This window comes from Alligator mississippiensis, chromosome 5, assembly GCF_030867095.1.
Source record: "Alligator mississippiensis isolate rAllMis1 chromosome 5, rAllMis1, whole genome shotgun sequence".
In the NCBI taxonomy this organism is placed as follows: Eukaryota; Metazoa; Chordata; order Crocodylia; family Alligatoridae; genus Alligator; species Alligator mississippiensis.
Window position 1 is genome coordinate 93,973,528 of NC_081828.1, and position 25,264 is coordinate 93,998,791.

General features: G+C 41.9%; 1 protein-coding gene across 1 annotated transcript in view; it reads right to left on the bottom strand.

The window, feature by feature from the left end:
* The window catches only part of ABCA13 (ATP binding cassette subfamily A member 13), a 370,934-nt gene that overhangs the window by 286,244 nt on the left and 59,426 nt on the right, over positions 1–25,264 (bottom strand). Inside the window, 9 exon segments of the mRNA XM_059729347.1 lie at positions 340–1,109; positions 1,218–1,303; positions 1,371–2,248; positions 3,129–5,931; positions 5,934–7,852; positions 11,244–11,358; positions 18,185–18,324; positions 19,538–19,739; positions 24,243–24,370. Coding sequence (XP_059585330.1) covers positions 340–1,109; positions 1,218–1,303; positions 1,371–2,248; positions 3,129–5,931; positions 5,934–7,852; positions 11,244–11,358; positions 18,185–18,324; positions 19,538–19,739; positions 24,243–24,370 — 7,041 coding nt within the window.

Sequence of the window (25,264 nt, forward strand, 5' to 3'; positions counted from 1 at the left end):
ATATTCCAGTTATTCCAATTTGACTTTCCGGGGTCTTATTCCTAGTTCATAACCCTGTGAATTCATCAGAATCCAGCCAAACAGGCAATACCAGCCACTTCCATATGTAACTAGAAAAGCAAGTCATTAAAAACTTATTTTTGGCCATAGCATGAAAATGGATAGTTGCATATACAGTAGAGTTCAATACAAATATTCTTAGCCTTGGTTTCAGAGTCACTGAAGATTCAGGTCCCATTGATTTGATGGAAGCAACAGGGTACTGAGCCCCTTTTGAAAACCAGGCCTTGACAGTGATGGGGGTGGGAGGGGGGGAAAGCTAACTTCTTAATTATTTACCTTTGATCATTTAGTGGGCCTTGTTGCCAATATTCAGTCAAGCCAATCAGTCTCTGGGCATATTTTTCATAAGATGATAGTCGTTTGAACGTCCATTTAAGACCATGCATCAGCCTCTGTGCACTCTTTTGTAGCTGGTCTGTATCAGCTACACCAGTGATTCCATTAACAAAGGGCCCCAACAATGTTTTGACCAAGGTTCTTGTTGAATTCACCTGCTGGTTATTATTTAAATGCAGCAACTCCATCCAGGGAATTTCATTTAATAAGACCTCCATAGCAGTTTTCCAGCTGGATTGTTCTTTCTGAAGGTACCTTATATTTTGGTTGATAAGGCTGGCAAAAAATGACCTCAGGCTGAAGTTTCTTTCAGAAACATTATTTGTTAAATTGAACAATTGCATAATGATTTCCATAACTCTCAGAAAGTCATCTTGGTTGTTTGCATAAGTCAGCAGCAGATTTAAGTCATTTTCATTTAACTTATTTTCCCAGAACCCCCCCAGGAACAGATCAGCCACAGCTCTGATGAAAGCCTTTATGGATGTGCATTTTTTTGTGTGCAACTTAGCAATCATTTCCTGAATTTCACCCCATTTTTTTTCTTGTGTTGGATTGTGAGTAAGATTTAGTGTACTAGCTAAAGCTATTTTGCTAGTAATAGCATTTATTGGTACAAAAATACAAAGAAGGTACTCTATTAGGCTGACAGTCTCATTAGGTGAGTTTATATTTGCACTGGTAACAACTGTAACAAGTCTTTCTAGTACCTAAGAATAATTCTGCACATCTGCTAGAAATGAAGCAATTTCACCTACAATATTGTTTAATTCACTGGCTTTGCCCAGATTTGCAGGCAATCTGGTAGATGTATTTACAGTCTCAGAGCCATTTGAACTGGAATGATCAACCTGAATAGACAAGTAGGTCAAATCAAGAAATGCTTTCACCAAATCTCCCAAACCTTTTTCATTTGAATAGACATCTTCTGCAGTCTCACTTGTAGTTAACTCATTCACTGCATCACAAACAGCTCTTTGAAGAACTGGATAGAACACATAGAGGTAGTCTAGTGTCCGAGTCAGAAGGTTGTTCAAAAATGGTAACAATCTTTTCTGAAGCTTTCTTGGACCATGCCAGAAATTTAGCAATAGCTTCTACTACTTCTGTTACCTTTGCAAACTCATCACTTTCCTGCAGCAAAGTGCTCAAATAATCAGCAGTCTCTGAAAATGGTCCATGAGTGTAGTTAGTGCTACTGCTCCATGAAATAAGATAAAGTAATCTTTTTGTAGCTTCTATTACCTCTCTATTTTTCAAAGGAAATGCCTTGTCTAAAGAGATTAACAGTTCTGCTAAACTGACAAGGTCCATTTCCCAGAAAGAAAAATAGAAATCTGGGAAATCTTTGGAGTGATTACTCATGAAAATATCCACTATCTTTCCCATTTCTGCAAAAGTTTGCCTCATAATTTGGAGAGCTGTGGAAAGATCTCTAGTCATCTGAACAAGTTTCCATTAATTATTTGCATTAAACAAATTATTCATAAAATGAAACAGTTCATAGTCATCTTGGGTGCCATTTTTTTCAGCAGACTCTCCAAATAGGACATTAAACAAATCCTTCACAAACTTGAGTCCTTTTGCACTATCAAAGTGAAGTGTCTCGTCCTCTGATATGGCTTTGAGTGGGTCATACAGATGTTCTTTAAAACTAGAATAAATTATATTTTCCTTCAATCCATCAACTTCTTCCTGTAGCTTGATCAACCAATACAAATTCAGAAGAGCTAATATCTTATCTCGGGGAAATATACTGCAACAGAAATATTGTTTAGTGTTTATTAGGGTGGCAGAAATAATTCTGAATGTAGATTGAAAATTTTCATTAATGTCTAAAGGTATTTTGCTACATATTGCTTAAAGAAATACTACAAATACACTATAAAATGATATGGTCTGACAATAGATGTTGATCACTCAAAGGGACACGCTGCTTAGCCATTCAGCCAGTGGTGTAATAGGATGGGGTGACTGGGAAACTGTCCCAAGAGCTGATGTTCTGGGTTTGTGGGGGAGGGTGGTTGAAAAAGCTGCCACTAGCAGCCACGCAATCATGCAACTCAGTGGCAACCACTACTGACCTGTGCCTCAGGCGTCCGGGCACACCGCTGGCGTGCTATATTCAGTGATAATGCCACAATAATACATAACTGGCTCCTCAACAACATCAGAAAAAAATCCTATGCCCAGTGTGTTATAAAGGAGTGGAGAAAATACTGGCAAGTACTATCACCTAAGATTTTCAAATACTACATCATTCAATGACTGCATGTGTGGGTAGACATTCATAAACTGAGGAGCTCCAAGATTTATACTAGCTTCACTTCACTGAAGTCAACAACCAAACTGCCATTCCACAAGTAAAATCATTGAGGTTACACTACCAGAAACCAGGAATAAAAGAATAAAAGAAGTTTGTGTGTAGTGTAAAAATATAACACTTCCAAAACTAAATTGCTACTAAGAAGTTAAATTGCTAGTATCCAAAACTTCAAACTTGGTGAATAAGTAGTCATAGAAGAACAAATTAGTTTTAACCAGAAGAAATAATTGTAATAATTTTAAAAATCCAAACATTTAAAATGGTATATTTTCTAGTTTTTTGACTAAGAAATCAAGAAATTCAAATGTTTAAATGTTCTACCTTTTAGTTATATTGTCCATAGCAGAATTTACTGTTCTTATCTTTGCACACAAGATTAATAAACCAATTAATAGACACTTACCTCATTTCTGCCATTATATCCCTGTACAAGTCTTTTAGTAAGACAATTATTTTGTTCCTGTAATATTCTGCAGAAGATGGAAAAAATATCTGCAGTAACACTTTTACCATTTCCATTATCCTACTTTGGAATGGAGCAGTATTTTTTCTATAGTTTTCATATTGTGTATTGTTAAAAAACAAATCAATGAAATCCTCTATTTGAAGGTCTGTAGAATTTAAGTGCATTATCTCTTCTTCAGTAACAAAGTCAGAGATCATATTAAGCATACTGTTCTGCAAAATCAAATGAGCAACATGAACATTATTGAGCTTTTCTTCATTAAGAAGATCAGTAACAAATGAAATATTGAAATAATCTCTAGAACCATTCTGGAAGACCTCCAAAAAGTCAATGATGTCTTTGATAATTGCAATGAGATCATCTGATGAGTTTTCATTAGCCATGAGGAGAACTAGTGCATTTATTATTCTAGAATATTTTTTATGAGTGTACTCATTCAGCCAGTCTCTCTCAATCTCTCGAAGTCCCTCAAAAATTGTTATTGTGGTTTCCAGGGATGACAAATTAAACCATTTAATGAAACTACCAAGTGCTAGTGAAGAGTTTTGTCCTGCTGCTGTACTTAGTAGTCGAAATTCTTTTTTTATCACAGAGAGCAGGTGGCTGACATCAAAATTCACCAGTAAATCCCATATGCTTTTCTCTGCATCAAGCCAGAGGGCCTCAAAGTTATCAAACAGACTACTACTGTTCCTACTTAAAGTTGCTAATGCCATGAATACCATGTAAGTTTGGTTTCCAACTGGAGAGAGTGCCATTAAAGGCTGGGCTGCAGAAAGGAAGGAGAGGACATCCTCAGAATCTAGCATTCCAGAAATATCATTGGCCATGATTTTTAAATTAGTAAGAATAGTGTTTATAACTGATGTTCCTGCACTTCCATTCAAGCGTAGAAGGCTATGCAGATCTGCTAACTGGTCAGAGACAGCTCTGGCTCTCCCGATGTCTGCTGTTGTCATATTGTTCACTACTTCTATGAGTTGCAAAGCAGCTTGCCTTTTTGGTGTGGATGGGCAACGAATTGAATGAACACTACTGTTTCCTGAAGACATAAGAGAGACTGACAGATCATCCCAAAACTCCTCTAAATCCATCAGAACTTCATCATCCAGATGGTGGATCTCAGAAAACTTCAAAAAAAAGGAATTCCACTCCTTGAGCTGATAGAAAAAGCAAGTCACATTGTAAGAGGCCTCTCTCAGCAGATCTTCATTAGAGCATAGAGAATTTCCTGCAGGAGCTGTCAATTGCAGTAGCTCAAATGCATCAGTGACCATGTTGTAAACAAAGGAAGAATCTAAGTTACAAGGCTTCAAAGCAGGATCAGCCAACAGGTTGGTTGTTGTGAGATTCCAGCAGGCAACTGTGCTGAGACAACTCAAGGCCTTTGTAGATTCATCAGGCATATTTGTTACTAGCTCCAGTAACTTTAGGAGGCCATTTGCTTTACTAAATAAATCTTCCTTGGCACATATTGACATATTTGTTTCCTGACTCAACATGAAAGTAAATACTTCAATTACGGCATCAGTGATGTTGCTGTTGTGAGGTAACTGCTCTAGAAGACTGAAGACATCAGGAAGAAGGTAAAGTGCCTCTACAAAATCATCACGCTCAGCTTGAAACAATTCTAAGACAGGCAATATATTTGTCAAGTTCCAAAAATGTGAATTGTTCTCAAGCATATGTAACCAGCCTGTCAATGTTCCCAAAACAGGATTCTCAACCTTCAAAGCTTTAATATTTGTAAAGAATTTGTGCAGGCTCTTAGAGGCCTGTTCTAGCAGATTTGTTAAGAATTCTAGATCTGTATTCTCAAGGGTTTGCATAAAATTTGCCATATGCTTTAGAAATTTATCACCTAATATTATTGGAAAATTGGTAATGCTAAAAGACTTTAAAAACGTTAATGCTTTCCCAACCAGTTCAACATCAATAGCTGCTGTATTCATCAACATCTGCAGAGGTATGTTTTGCATATTATGTGACAAGTTTGATGCAATGTAAGTTATTAGATGTTCAAAGGATTCCATTAGCAAGCTTATATTTTTGTCTTGGGAGATCGCTTCTAATTCATTTAGGAGCTGTACAATGTCCAGAAGAGATGTGCTGTTTCGTAGGCTTGCAGCAGTTCGGTTGTTCAGAAAAATCCAAATTCTTTTCCAGTGGGCTACTGAAGAAGGCTGGTGACTATGAAAGAAATTAGGGACTTCACTTGAATTCTCAGTGGCTCCAGTGATTAGTTTAGTGAAATATGTCTGTTTCAAGTCAGATGTGTATTGTGAGTACTTCATTAAGTGTTTAACAATTGCTTCTATTTGGCCCCCTGAGCTATTTAATAGCTTAAAGATGAAGTCAAGTGTATGGGCATCACCTTTAACATAAGATGTTGGCTGGGTGAATTTTAAAATTTTTTCTATAATGTTGAAATAAATATTCATACAATGTGCATCAGAACCATTCTGTAAACACAGAGAATCTTCCAAATTAAAATAAGCCATGTTAATAATATCCAGGATATTCTCTAGACTATAATCCATATCATCAAGACTTCCCAGAGACAACAACAGAAATAAAACATGGCTTGTGTTTTCAAGGTTGGAAGGGAAGATTAATTTCTCACTGAGGTTACTGATAATATCTATCCACTCATTACAACCCTTTACTCCATTCAGGATATTACCAATGGTTAGAAGGTAATCAGTATGAAACCAGAAAGGTATTTGTGAAATATTTTTGGCTGTCAAACATTCTGGAGAATGTTGGCACAAGCCAATAGGTAACGATCTTGAGATATGTTTTTAAAGAATCCAGCAGTCTCTTTTAGCTCTTCTGTAGAAAGCTTTAGGATACTTGAAAGTGAATGCCCAATGGAATAAAGGTTTTTCTTCTTATATTCCACTTCAGAACTCAGTGGAGCAAAAATTCCAGCCCAGAAATCTAAAAACTCCCTGCTAAAAGTCTTCAGCAGAGATTTCTGTAATTCTGTGATCACTGTTTCCATTGTTTGGAAAGCTTCCTCCAGACTTTTCCTTGTAAGGTTGCTGGTGATATCAATTGCAATCTTAAGTGCACTTATAAGATCATCGAAGGCATCAAAATCTTCCCAGTTGTTCAATTTCCCAGCTCCTGTTATGATGCCTAGTAGATTCAATGCAGATGTAGTTTCAGGACTAACTACAAATGTCACATTGCATGGTTCAGCATGGGTTATATTTTCAAGCCCTTCAGAAATCTGGGTCAGGCCGTTTTTTAGGTATGTGATAAAATTTAAATCCAGTGTTAACATTTCAGAAGCTTGTTGAAGAATCTCTGTCCACATCTGAAGCCAGGTAGTGGTGCAATGCATGGCAAAAGGCACAGATACCCCGAAGTCTGTTGAATTGGACAGAATGCTGACCAGTGGAAGAAAAAGTGAGCTGTAACTCTTTACTAAAGGTTCCTCAGAAGGAATGCCAAGAACATAAAAATCAGTACATTCATTATTTAACAGGCTTTCTGGTGGAATGTCAAAAAGTTGTTCTAAGTATTGAAAGGCAACTGTACGTAGCTCTTTTTCTATAAACATAGCTTTAAGGCTCCCCAGAGTTTTATATACAACTTGTACCTCTTGTTCCCCTTTCTGTGCAAGGGACTGGGCCTGGAGGATGAAGTAGTTGTAAACTCTTGCTAACTTTTCACAGAGAGGCTTCTGAGTAAGACCATTAAGAAGTGTTATAATTTCAGATAGAAAGTCAAAAACCATGCTCATGTTTTGGAAAGCAAGCTGTATTCGAGCAGATGAAATGTCTTTTGAAGTTTTGTGGAAGAAAGATAACAAAGAGCTATTGCTCTGGATTCTTAAGAGTTGATCGATGTTTTGATATACAGTGGAAAGCATCTCAACAAGTGAGGCAGCTTTACTATCCACTATCCTGGGGATGTTTTGGTAGAAATCAGACACAATTTTCCCTGTGTCTTGTACTTTAGATACAGCAGTTCCATTGGAGAGTAGAATACAAGACAGATTTCTCATTTTGTCCATGGTACTAAGAGCTGTACTGACATGTTCTTGGGTCAATAACCCAACCTCATACAGACTCCTTATGAAGTTTTCACAGAAATTGTTTACAACCTTTATGTCACCAACATTCCATTGAGGCCAATGTATGCGGATGTTTTGGAAAAACCGAAGGCTTTTATTAAGGACTTTCTGATTTTCTGGAACAGAGAACACAATTTTAGATAAGAAGTTCTCCAAGTTCTCTGCTTCTCCAGTTGAACTTGTACTCATCAAGAGGTGTAGTAGTTTAGGATCAAGCTCATACAAGACCAGTTCCACCATTTCCCAAAATACTTCAGCCTGCTCATTTGGCCAGAGCCTTGAAACAAGTTGAAAATTCTCTAGTAGCTTTTTACTGAGGTCAGAAAATGGATGAAAATCTACAGCAGACTCATTTGTCTCCACACTGGCAAAACCGTTAATCCATGTAATAGCATTATTCAACACTGTGTCTAGGAGGGATTGGGTGTCTTGAAGGCTTGAAGAAGCCAAAGAACCAGGCATCAAATTTTCTTGTACGAATTCTGCAAGGCGCAAGCTGTTAACTATGTCTCCTTTCTCTTCAGGAATTTGTAAGTTTTCTTCACTTGTCAGAAGCTCTTTGACAGATGTCAAAATCCTGAAATATTAAATCAAGATTTTTCATGCGAGTTACCTGCAGTTAATATACACCTTAACATGAAGCATATGTAAACTTTGTATTTCTTCTAGAATGCATTGCATTCATATCTTAAAATCAAGAGGACATTTAAAAACCACTAAAATAATGTTTATAACGTTATCTTTTAAACACCAAAATAAAAATACATTAGCAGGGAGTTGCATCATTTTTAAAACACACACAAAGGCAATGACTAGGAATGTTTCAACCACACAAGTCAATGAAGTAGAGTTGAACTTAGGTAGATGATTAGGGACACAGATATCTATTGAGCAAGAGGATAGAGCCGTGAAAGCTATGCAAGCCAAGTCTCTGCCTCAATGACCTTTCATGTTCTGCTGAAACCAGCAGAATCTTTAAGATCCACAGAGTAAGTAGCTTTAAAGGAATTAGAACAGGTCATAGATATTTTATTCCCATTAAGCATTGAAGAAAATGAAAAACTTCTAGGTTTCTGTAAAGAACTGAAAATCAAATGCAAGTTTCTAACAACTCACCCCTAAAAAGTTGTTGGCTTCTCAAACAAAACCCAAGAAAATGCCACTGAAAACAGAAATGTTGTCATGAAAAAAATTCCTTTTATTGCTGCCATTTTTGTTGCAAATATTTTACCTAAAGATTTCAACCGGTTTTATACAGAACTTTGGCTAAGAATGGGTAGACTTGGGACACACAAATTAAGGAAGAGGAGGATCAGTAGGTCTCAACCAAAAATAGCTCTAACTCACTAAACTAATTCAGTGAAGAAAGCCAACAGAAATCATATTTTTCTTAATTTTTGCATTGAAGACTTTTAAAGCAGGAAAACTGAGAAGCTAAGCATTGAAAAAAATACTCCAGAAGTTAATGACTGTTTCCATTATGTGGTCTCCACCACAGGATTTTGCACAAAGTCTATGTAACGTTTATCTTTGTTTTTCTTGTTAAAAAAGACTCCATTTATTTTGTTATTATTATGTAACATTGTGTAGCAGCAACAACATGTTTAGTGCTCTTATAGATTAGAGTAGAGGCTGGATACCTGTTCCTGGAGAGCTTTTATTCTAAAATCAACACAGAGAAAAGGTGAAGAAGGAATGTGAGGAGAGAGCCAAGATAAAACAGAAAATGTGTAATTGAACACACAGGTCTGTTAGTTCCACTGTGCTTGTATACTGACATTTTCGTTTCATTGTCCTCATTTCCATTTAATAAAACTGTATATTTCACGCAAATTTTCAGCTTTCAGAACCAAATGAGGAATTATTCATTCCTGGTGCCCACTTCATCAAAACCATCAAATGTTGAATAGTACAAGTGCTTTGATCCAAGGTATTTTTGTCTATATTCCTCAATATGACCAAAAGTTCAGAACATGGGAATTTTTAGGAACTCTGTTACAAATCCAGTCCTGAACTTGCTTTACCTAGATTTTCATCCAGCTGGATGAGTTCATTTGTTCCTATGTAACTAGCAGATGAGTAGCTCACGCTCCAAATGAAGTAGAAAACTCTTATTGACATCAATAGGAAAATAATTCAGGTCTCCTATGAAAAGTACAACAGATGGCCGTATCATACCTTTAAGAACTCAACAATTAAGTCATTGGAGACTTCTGCTTAAATGTGAAGGGTAGCACACAGCCCACAACACCAGCAACTGGGTTCAATTGCAGAACAGAAGAAATTTAAAATTGGAGATTAAAAAGAACTTTCTGACTACAAGGGTGGTTAAGCACTGGAACAGGCAAGAAGTTGTGGAACCTCCATCCCTGGAAATTTGAAAAGCAAGCTGAACAGACACTTAGCTGGGATAGTTTAGTTAGCTTAGATCCTGCCCTGAGCAGAGAGTTGGACTAGATGACCTTCTAGCCGTACATTCCCACAATTCTGTGAAGAGCTGTAAATTCCAGAACTAGATTATGAAGGGCCCATCTTTTACAGATTTACAACAATTCTTTCCATTTCACGGGTGACATGACTGATTAAGGAAGCAGTATAATGTGAAATCTTAGAAGTGCAATTTAAAAAACACTTTTCTACAACAGCTAATTACTGTGACTAGATTTGCCAACAACACTAGGTGTGTCCATTTAAATTTTCTTTTCACAGCTAAGGACCTTGTTACACATTGTACTTTGAGCAGCTCACATGTTGATCAATGTTAGTGCCAGCTTGAGTTTGGAGCAGGCACACCTAAAGGCTAAAAACCTTCTCTGACTTTCCCCTACTTGCTCAACTGTGACTTGCCACTAGGGGGCTAGTGAGCAGGGGCCCTGACTTAGAGCTACAGCTGTAAGTTGCCACTACCAGGACAAGCTTCTATCCCTGCTCTGAAGTCAGTGCCAGATTTAGGCATAAGCTAAGTAAGCTTCAGTTTAGGGCCTCACATTATGAGGGACCTCTAAACCAGCCCCCAGGCCGCAAAGGGTCAGCTGCTAGCTACAAACCACAGCCCCACAGAGTCGGTCAGAGAGGCTGCGATTCTTCCGCAGGACCCGCAGCAGCCATGGTTGAGGTTTGGGCCCACCCAGGGGCTGGAAGTATCTGTAATTGTGTTGCAGCCAGAAATTCCAGCCGCAGGGCTCCGCATGGCGGTCCGAGTTTGCCGGGCCGCAGTCGCTTCCAGTCCAGTTTTCTGGGCCACAGCATAGAAAAGTTGGGAACCTGTAGTTCAGGGCCCCAGTATGCCATAATCTGTCCCTGTCTAGGGAGGAAGGTGTGAGAGATGGGTTGGGGAGGGGGCAAGCCTGGAACACGAAAGCTGGGAGGTGGAGAGTTAGTGGAATGGGGGTGGGTAATGAAATGTAAGGTAGAAAGTAAATGGCGGTATGGGAAGCGTGGTGAAATAAAAAAGAATTTAAAAAGCAATAAAGGGGGAAGTAAATTAAAGAAGGCCTCATGTTTTAATAAATTGGGATTTGGAATTGGGATGTGGGGGATGCTGGTCATGCTTCCCAGGATGGCTGGGAGATGGTGAGGGAAGAAGCTTTTGGAGAAACTCCTGCCCCTGTCCCAAGAAAGAAGCCCAGCTCAATGAGGACCCTATCCAGTCCCTTACCTTGACCCCCTCCTACCCCCCTGGTTATCACTTCTGGACCTGTCCATGTCCAAAAACCTGGCTGGGTGGCATGTGCTCTGCAGGCTATTTACAGAGATGCACCTTTGGGCAGAAAGTGTTTGAATGTGAGCAACAAAGATATAACTCCCTGTAATCTTGAAAGTTTGATCACATAAAAGAAACATTTGCCAAAAATGAGCAAAATAATCTTATTCAAGGCTACAGAAGTCTAAAATGGAAAAACAAACAAAAAACATGGTTTAAAAGAGTTTGCAAAAAACAGTTGAGTGAAGAATTTAAACTGAATTACCTTGCCCATGAAGCAAATGGGGAATTTGATAAGTTTTGCAGAAATGCTAAATAATTTTCAATTAAGGCCTTAAAATTGAGATTTTTTCCAGTACACAGGGATGATCCAAAATAATCTGCAGAAAAAAAGGTGATATGTCAATACGCTCAGCAAAGACTCTGTAACTCTCCCAGGGGTCATTTGAATAGATTCTCACTGGATTTGGATCCAGCTGGAGTTGGATCAAAAGAGAAATTACAACATTCTACAATTTTTCCCAGAGAAATTCATGAAGTATATGTTAGTAAAGGATTTAGATACCAAAAAGAACAAGCTAGAGAATCTTCCTAACATTTTTCATTCAGACTGATCTGTCTCGGATGGCCGGAGCCGACTTGAGGTGATTTAGAAATTATTCGGTCACTGGGCGGGCTGGTGAATGGAGAGGCAGACAACGCGTATTGGTTGCAAAAAGCTTTACTTACGCCGCTAATAGCCGCGACGCAGGTGGTCCGGTCGCTTAAACAACTCCACGAGTTGCTCCAGCTGGCAAGGCTCAGGCCAGCTAATCAGTCCACAAATTAAGCCGGCAGGGAAAGGGTACGTCGAGGATTGCGCTCAGTGACGGGGAGAAGAATCGATAGGTGATCAGGCTATCGATTAGCTCAGCCGCAGGTCAGATATCCTTAGATGCACTCTGCAATGTGCTCAAAGTTCTCCGACTTGGGCGGAAGTCACACAAAATTTTATATGGCCAGCAAGCCAATTACTAGCCGCCACGTAGGAATAATTTAGAACTGGCCAATAGCGGGACACAAATTTGCATGCGAAATGGCAGGAACTCTCTTGTACCGGGGTTTTCTGTTGCAGCAGAAAACTTTTGCTGTGCAAGAGACTCTCATGTGGCGGGAAAATTCCATTGTGCCGAGGCACTAAAATCATTGGGTTGTGACATGCCCCCTTGCCGACGGCACAACTGGAATTTTAGACACATGAGCACGTTATAAGGAATTTTTGTTTCAGGATTCACTGGCCTGATGGAGCTTAAGCAACCAACATATATATATACAAACAATTTTATAGACCGGTCTTTTTTTTTTTTTTTAACAAACTATAAAATACAATAACCTAAACATATAACAACAACTATTGGTACATTCACTGCCTCGGTGCCCCCTCCATAGCCGTTACTCTGTTGACTCGAAGAAACCGCAGTTTGGTGCTCGACGGGTCTTACAATCGAGCGGCTGTGGACTACTGCTTTGTTGAAGTTGGACCTGTAAAGAAAGAAACAACAACAGAACAAAACAAAAGAGAATCGTAGTTGAATTTACTATAAGGATACTAGATGAACGTTGGAACGACGAGTCATCCAGTTGTGATGAACGATAATAGGGGGACGATCGGGCTTTTCCTCTAATTGGACAAAATAGGTATTAGGATATTGTCCCGACCGTTGAACTGTTCCCTTGTGAACTTGCGGATGAGACTGGTGAGGGTGCGGTATCGAGATCCACACTAACTCATCTGGTTGGAATTTAGGTTCCCAAGGCAGAGGTTTCTTGACATTAGCTTCGTCCCATAACGGTTTTGAGGTGTTCAGTGAGATGAGAACATCATGATTGAATTTAATCCAGTTTTTAAACGTCCCTCCTCCTCTGAGATGAAGTTGTTCTTTGTACAGGCCTATATGTCTTTCTACAACGCCATTGGACTGCGGGTGGTACGGCAGATGGAGATGCCATGCTACATTGTGGAGACGAGCAAATTTGTCTAGAGCGTTAGAGTTAAACGGGGGTCCTCCATCAGACTGAATCTCATGAGGAGGTTGCCAGGTGGCAAATACAGCAGTTAAGGCAGAAATAACAGCAGTGGCATTGCTTTTCCATAAAGGAATGACTTGTAACTGTCTTGTTCCCAAGTCAACAACAACTAATCCTTTATTTGGAGGCTTAGACCCTGGGAGGGGTCCTAGCAGATCTACCTGCCAAACTTCTCCTGCTTGGAACTGTGAAGAGTCGAAAGCTCCGAGTTGATGCTTAGTTCTATGACACTTCTCCTTAGCACATCTCTCACAGGCCTGAGCTACCTTTTCCCAATCGCGCCGAACTCCATATGAGGCTGGCTCCGTAATGGTTTGGCACCAACGTTGATGGCAAGCTCGTGGTCCAGGGTGACCCCAATTTTCATGAAGCCACACGAAGAACGGATTTACTTCAGGACCGGAGGTAGATGTGATAGGCAAGACTATGTCGGTCCGGAGTGGGTCTTCCAAGAGCTTATCGATGACCTCATGTACTGGATCAGTATCCAGACGGTGTGACTTAGTGTGTTTAACCAACGGGAGCTGTGCAAATTTAGTTAACGTTTTCCAGATGTTTTGCCAATCATTCAAATTTTCGGTAGGAAGGGCTGTACCAGTAAGAATTTTGTAAATGTATTGCGAGTCGATGGCGATAATTGGAACAGGGAGTGTATTATCATGATGTGTCAGACAATGCTCCAGTACCTTGAGGAATCCTAACAATTCACATTTTTGGGCCGAGTTGTCATTCGGGTAGGCTTGAAATATTTCCTTATCGTGACAAGCCTTGCAGTAGTACCCATAGCCTCCGCCATGTCGGGAGGTTCCATCTGAGGCCATCCATGCCGGGGCAGAAGTTCCATACAGTGTAGGGACCTTTTCCTCATCTTCTGGGCTGGGATTAGGCGTCGTATCTTCTAACTTCCAGCAGTGCCATTGTAATGGTGGGTAAGCACCAGTGTATTCCACGTTTTAGGCTCCCCCTGAAAATGCGGGTCGACTTTTCCCGCATCTAACAAGGGTAATAATGTGGCACCGGGAGCACGTAGTGTTCCATGCCCCCTTGCTAATGGCTCCACTAGCTGTTCAGCTAGGAGGATTTTCCCTACAGCCCCATATCGATGCTGTGCTGCTTGAAGCGTCTTATGAGTAGTATATACTAGCTCATCGCGAGGGTTGTGCACAACAGCCCATACGTGGTTTGTGGTGAACCCAAGGGTTACGGTTAATGACTCACCCAGATCGATGGCGTGGAGCTGTGTGTTTTTAACCACGACTAGAAGGCGAAGCAGGTTCCGCTGATCTCCTTTCGTCCAGGGCGTGGATTTTCGGGATTTGTCATGGATCTGTCGCTGCAACTTAGTGAGGAGTGCCAAATCAATTAACCAATTTAAAAGACCCAAAAGCTGTTGAAAATGCCTCTTAGTAACAGGGAGGAATGTTTTTAATGGATCGATGTTAGGACCATCATGCGAGATTCCGTGGCGGATGGAACCGGTGTATCGGGTGCCAAGGAACGTGATATCATCTACAGGATGTAGGCATGACTTTTCCTCGTTAATCGTCCATCCTTCGCTTTGAAGGTGAGCAACTAGTTGGTTGACTATACCAGTAACGACGGAACTATCACGACCCATGATAGCAATATCATCGACATAACTCCAGATTCTTAATTTCTCCTCTGGGGGAAGAGAATGCGAGGCTTGAAAATTCTTCAGGGTATTATTCATGGCACCAGTAGCCAACGAGGGAGCGTTGCGATATCCCTGTGGACAAACTGTCCACCTGTACATAGTGCCATCAATGCACATATTTAGTATTCCTTCCGGGTCAGTTATCGGGATGGAAAAGAACATGTTTTTCAAATCCAGCGTGACTCCGACCCACTTACTTTGCTGGAATTGAGCCATCTCAAGCATGCATTGTGGCAGAGTAGAAGGATTAGGTTGTTGAAGTACTTGACATCTTTTGTTGACCTCTCTATAGTCTACGACTAGCCGGTCTCCATTAGGCTTTCCAGGTTTCACGACTCCCCATCCTGGTGACAAGTAGGTGCTAGCAGTTACGGTTTTAATACAGCCTCATTGCTCGAGTCACTGCAGGAGGTCATTAAGGGACTTTTTTAGGGGACCCTTGGTTGGAATTGGCCGATATCGCCAGGTGGAGGTGTTACGAAGCGTTGGTCGATGCCAGTCCTGCTCTGGGATAATAATGGGTAAGGCTTGTAGCACTTGTTCTTTAAGGTCAAGCGCTCTTATCCCTGGGATTCCTAAAATGTTGATGCCCCCTAGGACAGCCTCTAGGGGGTATCGGTGGCCTTGGACTGAGAATTTGACCTTTGTGGTGACTGCAATAGCATTAAGCCCTTGTACCTTGATCGTTTTGGTGGTCTTCTGGTGAGGTATCGTTGAGGTAATCACATTGACTTGAGCTCCAGTATCGAGAAGGAAGAATACTTGTTGTTGGTCATCTGGATCAGTAGGGTTGTAAACAGTGAGTTTGGCATAAGGACAAGGGTCAGTGGGGTCAGGTTTGAGTTGGAGAAGGCCGCTGGCAAAGCCGCCATTATTCGTTTTCTGGTGGGTCCTCAAATTTGAATCCTAATGCTTCGGCCAGACGACATTGGGTCCTTTCTCCAAAATGTGCAACTGATGCTTTGTAAGTCCAGAGCGGGCAAGAAGAAACCCGAACATATTTTTTTCCTTCAAGGTTCTTGGAGGTGACCGCCATGGCTCTCGCCGGGGGGTAAACTCTAGACATCTTGGTCTCGGTGTTTCGCCTGGGTATGCTGAAGATCCGTCTCTTATATCATCAGAAGTTTCTTCACTTTGCTTCATGAGTGCCTGCAGTTGTGGGAGATGGCCTAAGAGATTTCCCACTGGCTGACCCGCCATCGGGTTCAAAAAGAGTTGGAGCGTAACAGCATTTGCTCCTCCATATACCTCTACACAGGCGTCTATAGCTTCTAGGGGCGTTGGAATTGCCCCGGGGTCCAATAGGTGGCGATGAGCCCATCTCTCTTTGCGTTGGGCTGCTGTTAGCCCCATTGGATTTGTCCTTGGGCTCCATGAAAGGTATGATACTCCGATTATGGCTAGGAGGAGTTGCTCCGCAGTGGCCTTCTGTGGGCGACCCTCATGTCAGGTGTGAAATTTGTGGGTTACCTGTCCCACTACAAGCGCCAGGAGCGGGCCAGTGGGCACTGTCCGTGACCACGTTCAAATCAGTAGCACGCCCTCCGCTCCACACCGCTTGTCGGGTCAGAGCACTTGCTTCTTCTCGATCTAAAGTGTCAGATCCAAACTCCACTATTAATCGTCCCAACCATATGGCCAAAGTTTCTTCTGATTTTATTTTAGATTCTCTGCAAAGTTCCTGAATTTCTGGTCGAGTGCGTGTGCGAGAGGTAACAGTGGTACGCGTAGTACCTTCTTCATCTGTGACACACTTCATCACAGCTATCGGGTGAGCTGCGGCAGAGAGAGAGTTAAATTCTTCATGCAGGAGCGTTGGGTACATCCCTCCTCCCATTGCCCCCTCCCCGTGGCAAGGAGGCGGGGCCGTTGGGAACGACGTCACCTCAGCAGGCGGAGTCGCTAGGCGGATCCCCGCCGGGTCTTCTGAAGCTCCGCCCCTCTTTTCCGGGTTCTCCGGATGGCTCGCACTTCTTTCGGCGCCATTTTCTATCAGCGGCATCATGCAGCTGGCACTATTGATAAACGCCGCTTTGGAGTTTTCTGCCGTCCGCTCCAGCAATTCCTTCCCCGCCGTATGCATTTGAACCTCTAAATTTGCGTATTCCCTTAGTAGACCCGCTACTGTACGGAACAACACGTTCATCATCTTTCCCTTCTTCCATTTAGTTAAACCCCATTTTGGCACGTGACAGCTTTGGTCTCCAGATCCTCCCGAAGCTGAACGAGGAGCTCATGGCCCCGCGACCCAGGCACCAAATCCGGACAGTTGAACCAGTCCGTGGGGGTGGGTTCCCCTCCTTCCCTTAAGTATCGGGTGCATTGAGCGAACTCCTGAGCGGGGGTCAGCTTTTCTGCCTTCCGCGCCTTCACCCCAGCTAGGGATATGGTTGATGTTTCCTCCGGTGGTCGATAATAGACCCGGTCGCTCCCCATTATGCATCCGAACTCCCCAAGGGATAGCTTAGTTCTCCACTCTTTTATGACTGCTGCTTCTTTTTTTACGGAGAAGTAGTCATCAATATTTCTTTCATCCCCTTCTACCGCTTGGTGGTAAGCGATATGCGCCCATAGATCGTTTGCATTCTCTACGCGGCAGATCCCGGTGCGCCAAGGGCAGCACCCAATTAGGTTCATCTCCATCACCGTGCCCTTAGATCCCAGCCTCGTCGCCATGTCTCGGACAGCCGGAGCCGACTCGAGGTGATTTAAAAATTACTCGGTCACTGGGTGGGCTGGTGAATAGAGAGGCAGACAACGCGTATTGGTTGCAAAAAGCTTTACTTACGCCGCTAATAGCCGCGACGCAGGTGGTCCGGTCGCTTAAACAACTCCACGAGTTGCTCCAGCTGGCAAGGCTCAGGCCAGCTAATCGGTCCACAAATTAAGCCGGCAGGGAAAGGGTACGTCGAGGATTGCGCTCAGTGACGGGGAGAAGAATCGATAGGTGATCAGGCTATCGATTAGCTCAGCCGCAGGTCAGATATCCTTAGATGCACTCTGCAATGTGCTCAAAGTTCTCCGACTTGGGCGGAAGTCGCACTAAATTTTATACGGCCAGCAAGCCAATTACTAGCCGCCACGTAGGAATAATTTAGAACTGGCCAATAGAGGAACACAAATTTGCATGCGAAATGGCGGGAACTCTCTTGCACCGGGGTTTTCTGTTGCAGCAGAAAACTTCTGCTGTGCAAGAGACTCTCATGTGGCGGGAAAATTCCATCGTGCCGAGGCACTAAAATCATTGGGTTGTGACATGATCCTTTCAGTTTAGTTTCAACAAAATATCTGAGGCAAATGTCTCAACAAGGAAGTTTTAACAGCAAGGTCAAGCTGTGAGGGTTTGCTGAAATTAGTGAAACAAAGGTGCCCATTATGTTTTAAAGCAACCTCTACTGCTCTGAGAAGTTTTGTCTTGAGAAATACACAGAGAACCAGGAAATGCAGAGACTTTGTTTCCTCACCTGACTGACCTCTTCTGAAGCCTTCTGCCTCATTCACAAATTGAGCTATGCCACACGTTGTCCTGACAACTGTTGTTACGTCCTTCCAGTGTGGGATCTCCTCAAAACCAAACCATATTTCTTCAAGTGTACGAATAACTCTGAAAGGATCAAGGACCCAAAAAGCAGGTATTTTATCATAGATCAGGCCAGTAATTTTCTAAATAAAAACATGGGGTCCACATGCAGCTGCTGCCTTGTCAATTTGCAGCTAAATCTTCCAGTTCCTTTACCTGTGTGGGGAGCCCTATTGATTTCAAAGTAAGCAGGGCTCTTGACTAGGTACTTCTTCCCTTAATATCAGTGGCAAAACACTCCTCAGTGGCAACATAAGCAGAGTTGCACTGCATGCAGCTTTGGCTACTAGTGCTACATATTGGTCAAGTAGAGCAAAAGTTCTATGAATTCATTAAAAAAAATAGAGTTGACAAGAAGCTTAAAGTCTAAAAGTAACGTTCTGCAAATCATCTGAATGCCTATTTTGTATTAATAATTCACTGCTTACTCAAAACAATAGCAAACTTTCCTAGATGTCCTGCACAAAAACAGTACCTTGAATTTATATGCTGCCTTTACTGGTTCTACCATGCTAGTCAAGTGCTATTACCAAGGGTGTTTTATCATCTGCCCTGCTAGTGCTCAAAAAAGGGAAGCAAACAAAGCAGTCCTGCCAAGTTCAAATTCACTTAGAAATAGGCCAGGGAGAAAAATCCACTTTTGACCGACGGGGGAAAAAAAGGACCCAAAACCCCTGGATGATAAAAAATAGAAACTAAATTATCTAACCTTTAATATGGTTCTACAAGTCACACGCTTGGTTCTACTCTTGCATAAACTGATGCCATTTTTGGCTGCAACTTTGATGGGAGATGATTCAAGCCTACTGGCAAGTCTGAAAACAAACCAAGCTTACTATATACAGTGGCTTCATGCCACAAAACTTGTGCACAAGGTTACTCATGTTCATAAATGTAATCCCACAACTGTAATCACATGTGAGATGCTGCTGTTGTAACTGCATCTTTGTAGGCCTGAACTCTAAGAAAGGGCCTGAAAGCATCTGCTGACTGTAAATCTAACTTTACATTAACCGCATTTTGCCTATGATTTATTTTTGAGGGGAAAAACAACAACATTTCATTATATTTAAGAAAATGTTATTGCTACCAGGCTTAGTGTGCTTATCTCATTTACACAGATTTCACTTTGGCTTAACTCCTTTGACTTCACTGAAGTTACTCCTCAATTTAGAATGGGGTCAGGGAGGAAGCAAAACCAGGCCCCTTACATCTAAAAGCCATTTGTGATGCTTACAATGAGAGGAACAGCTGCTCCTGACAAAAGCTGAAATAGACATCCTCTCCAGATGGTGCCTTTGTGCTCAGCAGCTGATTAATTTTACAGTAAGAAGCACTATTTTCAGCGAGCTGCTGTTCTATTTCTTGCCATCCCAAAAACTCTTCCATTATTGAATCTGGCAGGCTCTGTTGTCCATGAATTACTTTCTGCAGAAGACCTTTGGGGGAAAAAAGGCAACAATTTATAAACAGCAAAAGGAAAGAGTCTTTGATACTTGGGTCCTCTCTCTTAGACTAATATAACTCTATTGACTCCACTGGCATTATTCCTGGTTTACATAGGTTTAGTCAAGATGAGAAAGAGAACCTCAAGTCCTTTTGTTTTTCTGGAAGTAGCATAGGCAAACTGGCACCTATACACAAAATACACATCTGGTCTGTATATGTATTGCCATAAGTTTCTTTTAACTGGTTTGATTTACTGAAGTGCCATACTATTCAGAGTCACTGTCACAGTTTATTTAATTATGTGATAACCATTCAGTTAAGGTGTTAACTTTGGGTGTTAAATGTATCAAAAAAAGACACACACAAAATACTTACAGATTCCTTTATTGACTGGATTTGACTGCTTAACTTAAAAGCCTCATTTGAATTGTTGTAATGGCACACAAATCTTGCTAGAACATCTATGACTTCAGAGTTTGGAGGAAGCTGAAGGGCCTTCTCAAATACTGTAAGCAAATCCTCGCATATATAGGAAGCATTACTCATCAATGTCTAAAATGTAATTAATATACTGTCAAAATGTAATGTGTGAAAAAATGGACTTAAATTCATTCTGAGAGACCATTTTCACACTAAGGGATATAAACACTAGAGTGAATAAACACAAACCAACCATAAAAAGCAGTATGGTGACCCAGTTTATTTGACACACACAACTGTTATGAGGGACAGGTTATTTATTGTTTTTAAAATATGACTTACCTGCTTTAACTCCCAAAAGAGTATTTCAATGTCCAGATGCACTACTCCATCTTCCTGAAGAAAGGGGAGCACTTTTTCCAAGTGATGTAAAAATTCTGTAAAACATGTATCCTTTATTTCTTTTTTTCTGAGGTACAGAAAATATTTGGGACTCCAAATTATTTGGTTTGGTCTGAATGGAAGAACTGGTTTCTGGACAATTAGACCGCAAAGAATATGGTTCAATCTACATGTAATACCTGTCGATAGGCTCTCAGTTATGTTTTTGGGTAGAGGGGTGAGACCAATCCTTTTATCCAAGGGCTCATGTACCACTGCCCTCTGCACTCACAAAAAAGTCCAGACTGTTCTTGTCTAGCATCTACCGTGGAAGAATCCTCACCACAACAGGTAGAAAGGGAATGAGTCCAAGAGTCATCCCCATAACCCTTGCCAGCAATACTGTCCCTGCGAGCAAGGATATGCACATCCTCCTCTTTAAGGGTGTGATACCCATGCTCCTTTGGTGCTCTGTAAAGCACCATGCATAATGCCTGCACAGACAACATAACTCCTCCACCTCTATGCCAGCTACAGTTTTAGATCTACATTTCCCAGGGGTCCTCTAACAGGGAGTGATTTTGGTCCTATGATCACCCATGCTGTTCAGAAATGGATCCAGCATTTTGCAAAGGGAGGTGTGGTAGCAGTGGACTGGCATCACTGGAGTGGCTGCTCCCTCTCCCCTCTGGGACAGGCACACCATGCCAGAGGAGCACCAGCTGGGGACTTTAAGTCCTCAAAGCAGGTAAGAATTCCCCACCCCTCGCCTTTCACCTCTCCACTCAGAGAGGCATCCTTTCCCTCTCCACCCTTTGTCCCCTTTCCCCCACCTGCTGCTGACACTGTCCTGGGGGTGAAGGGACCTCCAGAACTCCTTCAGCCAGGCTGCACAAAGCCAGGCTTGACCCATAATAATAGCAGCAGCAAAAGGAAGGCAGGCAGGTTCCCCCCTGGCCATGCCTGCTTCTGGTCAGGTATGAAATACCCAAGGGGACAAGGCAGGAGACAGAACTTATCTGCCTCCACCACTGCTGCTGCTGCTGTCCAAGGCAGAGCCCAGCCCCTACAGTGGTGGGTTGGAGCAGCCCTGGAGCTCCTCTCACCCCGCCCCCAGGACAGCAAGGACTGTGGCAGCGGCAGGCAGGGGAGGGAAGAATAGAAGGGAAGGGGAGAGGAAGAGAGCAGAGGGGACATGCGTCTGAGAATGGAGAGGAAAGGAGAACGGAGAATTTTTATCTTCTTTAGTGACTTGAAATCCCCAGCTTCTGCTCCTACTGTACATTCAGAAAGAGGGGGGGGGGGGTGGTGACTGAGTCATTGAACCACCCTGAATCCCTCCCTGCCCATGTGTTCACAATGCATAGTCAATACAACCAGTTACCCAATTGTAGCAAAACCCCCAGTCTTTCTTTTTTTTTTCTTTTAAAATGCATCCCCTGCCCTTCCCCAACCATTTCTGACTTTTTCTCTCCCTCTCTATTCCCTATAGATAAGTATAAGTGCACTAAGACATAAGATAAGTTTCAGCATTTTATTTTGGTAGCAAGTTGTATTTGTTTTGTTTTTCTCCTCCTTTATATTGTATAATTATTATGTTTATATTGATTTTTACTGTTCTATATTACTGTTTTACTGATACTATATGATTTAGGCCTACATATGTAAGTTAGCATAAGCCATGTCAAGTTTCCATTTTGTTCGTCAAGTCTCCATCTTGTTCACATGCCCTGTTGTGTAAGCATGTTGTAACCTATGACTCATACCTACCCCTCCTATGTAACTTGGTTCCTGAATGAATGGGGATAAATGAGAGTGGACCAACAACCCGGTCATTGGAACCACCCTCAGCATTCAAGAAACAGAAGATGAAGTGACCCACCATTGTGCCAAGGCTGCACATGCTCAGTAAGAACACCTGGAACCCTCTGGAACAGGACTGACATTGCCTGGACAGGCCCTCCCCATAGGAGATCAGAGGTAGTCTGCCTCATAAAAAGGGGTAGTGAAGACTGACTGCTTGGGACTCCCTCTCCATCTACACCAGCACCATGCCACACCACCTATCCACCCAGAGGCCCTGCTGGCGACCCCGCTCTGGACAACACCTACTGGACAAGGACCCCTTTCCAGCCTGGATAGGTAGCTATCACCCCCACCCTCTCTTCAACCAAGGACTTGGACTCTGCTTCTCTTCCTTACCTGGACTCCAGCCCTTCCACTGAGTCTCTTTCTCCTGCTGCCATTGTGAGTACATAGTACGTGAGTACATAGTACATACCCACACACGAACTATGTACTCATGTGTGTGGGTATGTACGTACATACCAAACACACATACCAATAACTTCATGGGGTTGTGTAGTGTGTTCTCTGTTTAATAAACCTGTTATTTTGAAACTATGAGTTGGATTTTTGTCTGTTTCCCGACCGTTTCCTCCTTGCCACCACTTATCTGCCCCCAAGCTCCCAGCTGTCTGCCTCTCTCTCTTTCCTGGCTGTCTCTTCCTTGCCACTGGGCTTTTTCCCTTGCACCAGTGACCTTGAGTAATACTGGGGCCACTTGACCTTAAGTAACCCCAAGCCTCAGTTCCTCAGCCCAGCTTCTCTCTAGTCTACCGGTTCTAATCCCAGTTCTGGCAACTTTCACTCCTTATACTTTCTCTCTCACTTTAACCTTCCCCCAGGTATCCCAAGTACCCCAAACACACACATACATACCACACCATCCAAATTAGGAACTCACCTGTGTGTATGTGTAGGTGGGTGGTTTGTGTGTGAAGTGGTGAATATACATATATTACATTATGTACATGATATATAAGTTAGTGATCCGTGTATGTGTACTGAGTGTGTGGGTATTGACAACTGACTGTTGTCTAATTTTCAGTGTGTACAGTGTGTATGTGCCTAGACTGGTAATTTTGGATATGTGTGCGTGCCTGAGTTGGTAGTGTGTGGGTGTATGCACCTAGTGTGTGTGTGTGTGTGTGTGTGTATACCTAATTGATTTGAGTGTGTGCATGTGCAATTGTACACCATGCATGCCCTCCTGCCTAACAGTGTTATGTTGAGATCCCAAGCGTTGGCCTGACCCCACAGGGCAACACAATAAGGAAGAGACAGGACAAAATATGTTGTGCTTACACCCATCCCTAATCAGATCCATATCCAGATCTATACTTCTGCACACAGGCCCTTAAACCAGGGCTCTGCTTCCATTACAGATATGGGCCAGCCACAAATCTTGAAACTAGACCTAGAACTAAATGCAAAACTTCAAGAAATTTAACAGTTACTTGGAGCTGAAAATCTGGTTCAGGTCAATCTTTGTAAAAGACTACATTTATTTTATAAAACTAAAATGGTTATCATTTTCATCAATTAAATCTTTGAGGGTAGGGGAAGAAAAGCAGGCATCATCAGACAGGCATCAGTTCACCAAAAGGAAAGCAGATTACCAACAGAGTGGTAGGGCAACTTATCTGCTGAACCTAAGGAGTAGAAAAGCGTCATAAGTGATGATAAAACACAATGCAACAGAACAAAATTTGACAAACACTAGAGACATGGTACATATCCGAAACATGGTATATGCCTTATATAGTCTCAATGCTTTCCCGGTATGCTATCGATCAATGCTACAGCAGTCATTTGGGAACTCGCAACTAGTAACCACAGAATATTTTTACCTTTAGTGAAATATAAATTCTGAGTTATTATATTCCTCAAAGCTCCGTCTACCAGAATCAGCCTCTTCATAAGAGACCATTGAGGCAAATTTTCAGTCAGAGTCTGTAGTTTCTCCACCTGCAGAATACTGTAGACAAAAGAATGAGGATTTTTCTGTAGGTTTTTTTTTGTATCAGCAACAAAATATGGGTTCCTACAAAATTACCTTACATTTGTTGTACATTCACAATATCATTTGTTTAATTATTTGTTATACCAACAGCGTGGGAGAGTCACAGCTTCCTGATGTGAAAAGCTGCATTCAAAATATGTTGCTCAATTCCTGAACATTTTAACCCAGAGGCTTCCTACTGGCAATAACCGATCCTACAAAACTCTCCCTATATATGCAGGAATAAGAACTCTTCCCCTTAGCATCCAAGCATTCACTAACTAGCACCCCAGGCTGGAAGACAGACTTGGTCATGTGGGCAACCCTGTTTAACTTATTTTTAATACCTATGTACCTGAAGAAGAAAAGTGTTACTGTTGCATGAAACTGTCCTTATTTTAAGCATTCCAGGAATCAAATTTTTTACAAAATGAACTGTTGTTCCTCATAAAATGTCATAATTTCCCAGCCAACAACACTTTGTATATGCCAGTCCCAAAGAAGCAAAAGCAAGCTACTCAATGGCTAGTGCCAGTAGGCTAAAACCAAGATTTGTACAGCCAGCCAAGGCTTTGTACATCCAGCCTCTTCATCTACTGACTTTAATAACGCTTTGGCATTTTTAAGTATTCTACAAACAAATTAGTTGTAGAATTTTACAAAACAAGAAAAAAGGAGTAGAATTTTGGTAGCTACATTTGCATTCCAAGGACACTATCACAGATAGGACTACAACACATCCTTCTGGATTTTCATCTTCTCTTTTGTCCATATGCTAAAGTTCTTCTTGGGCAAGTCTTAACTTTTTCAGCCTCCTCCACAAAGCATGTAGAACACAATTTACCACTTTATTATGGCTGTAGCCTGTGC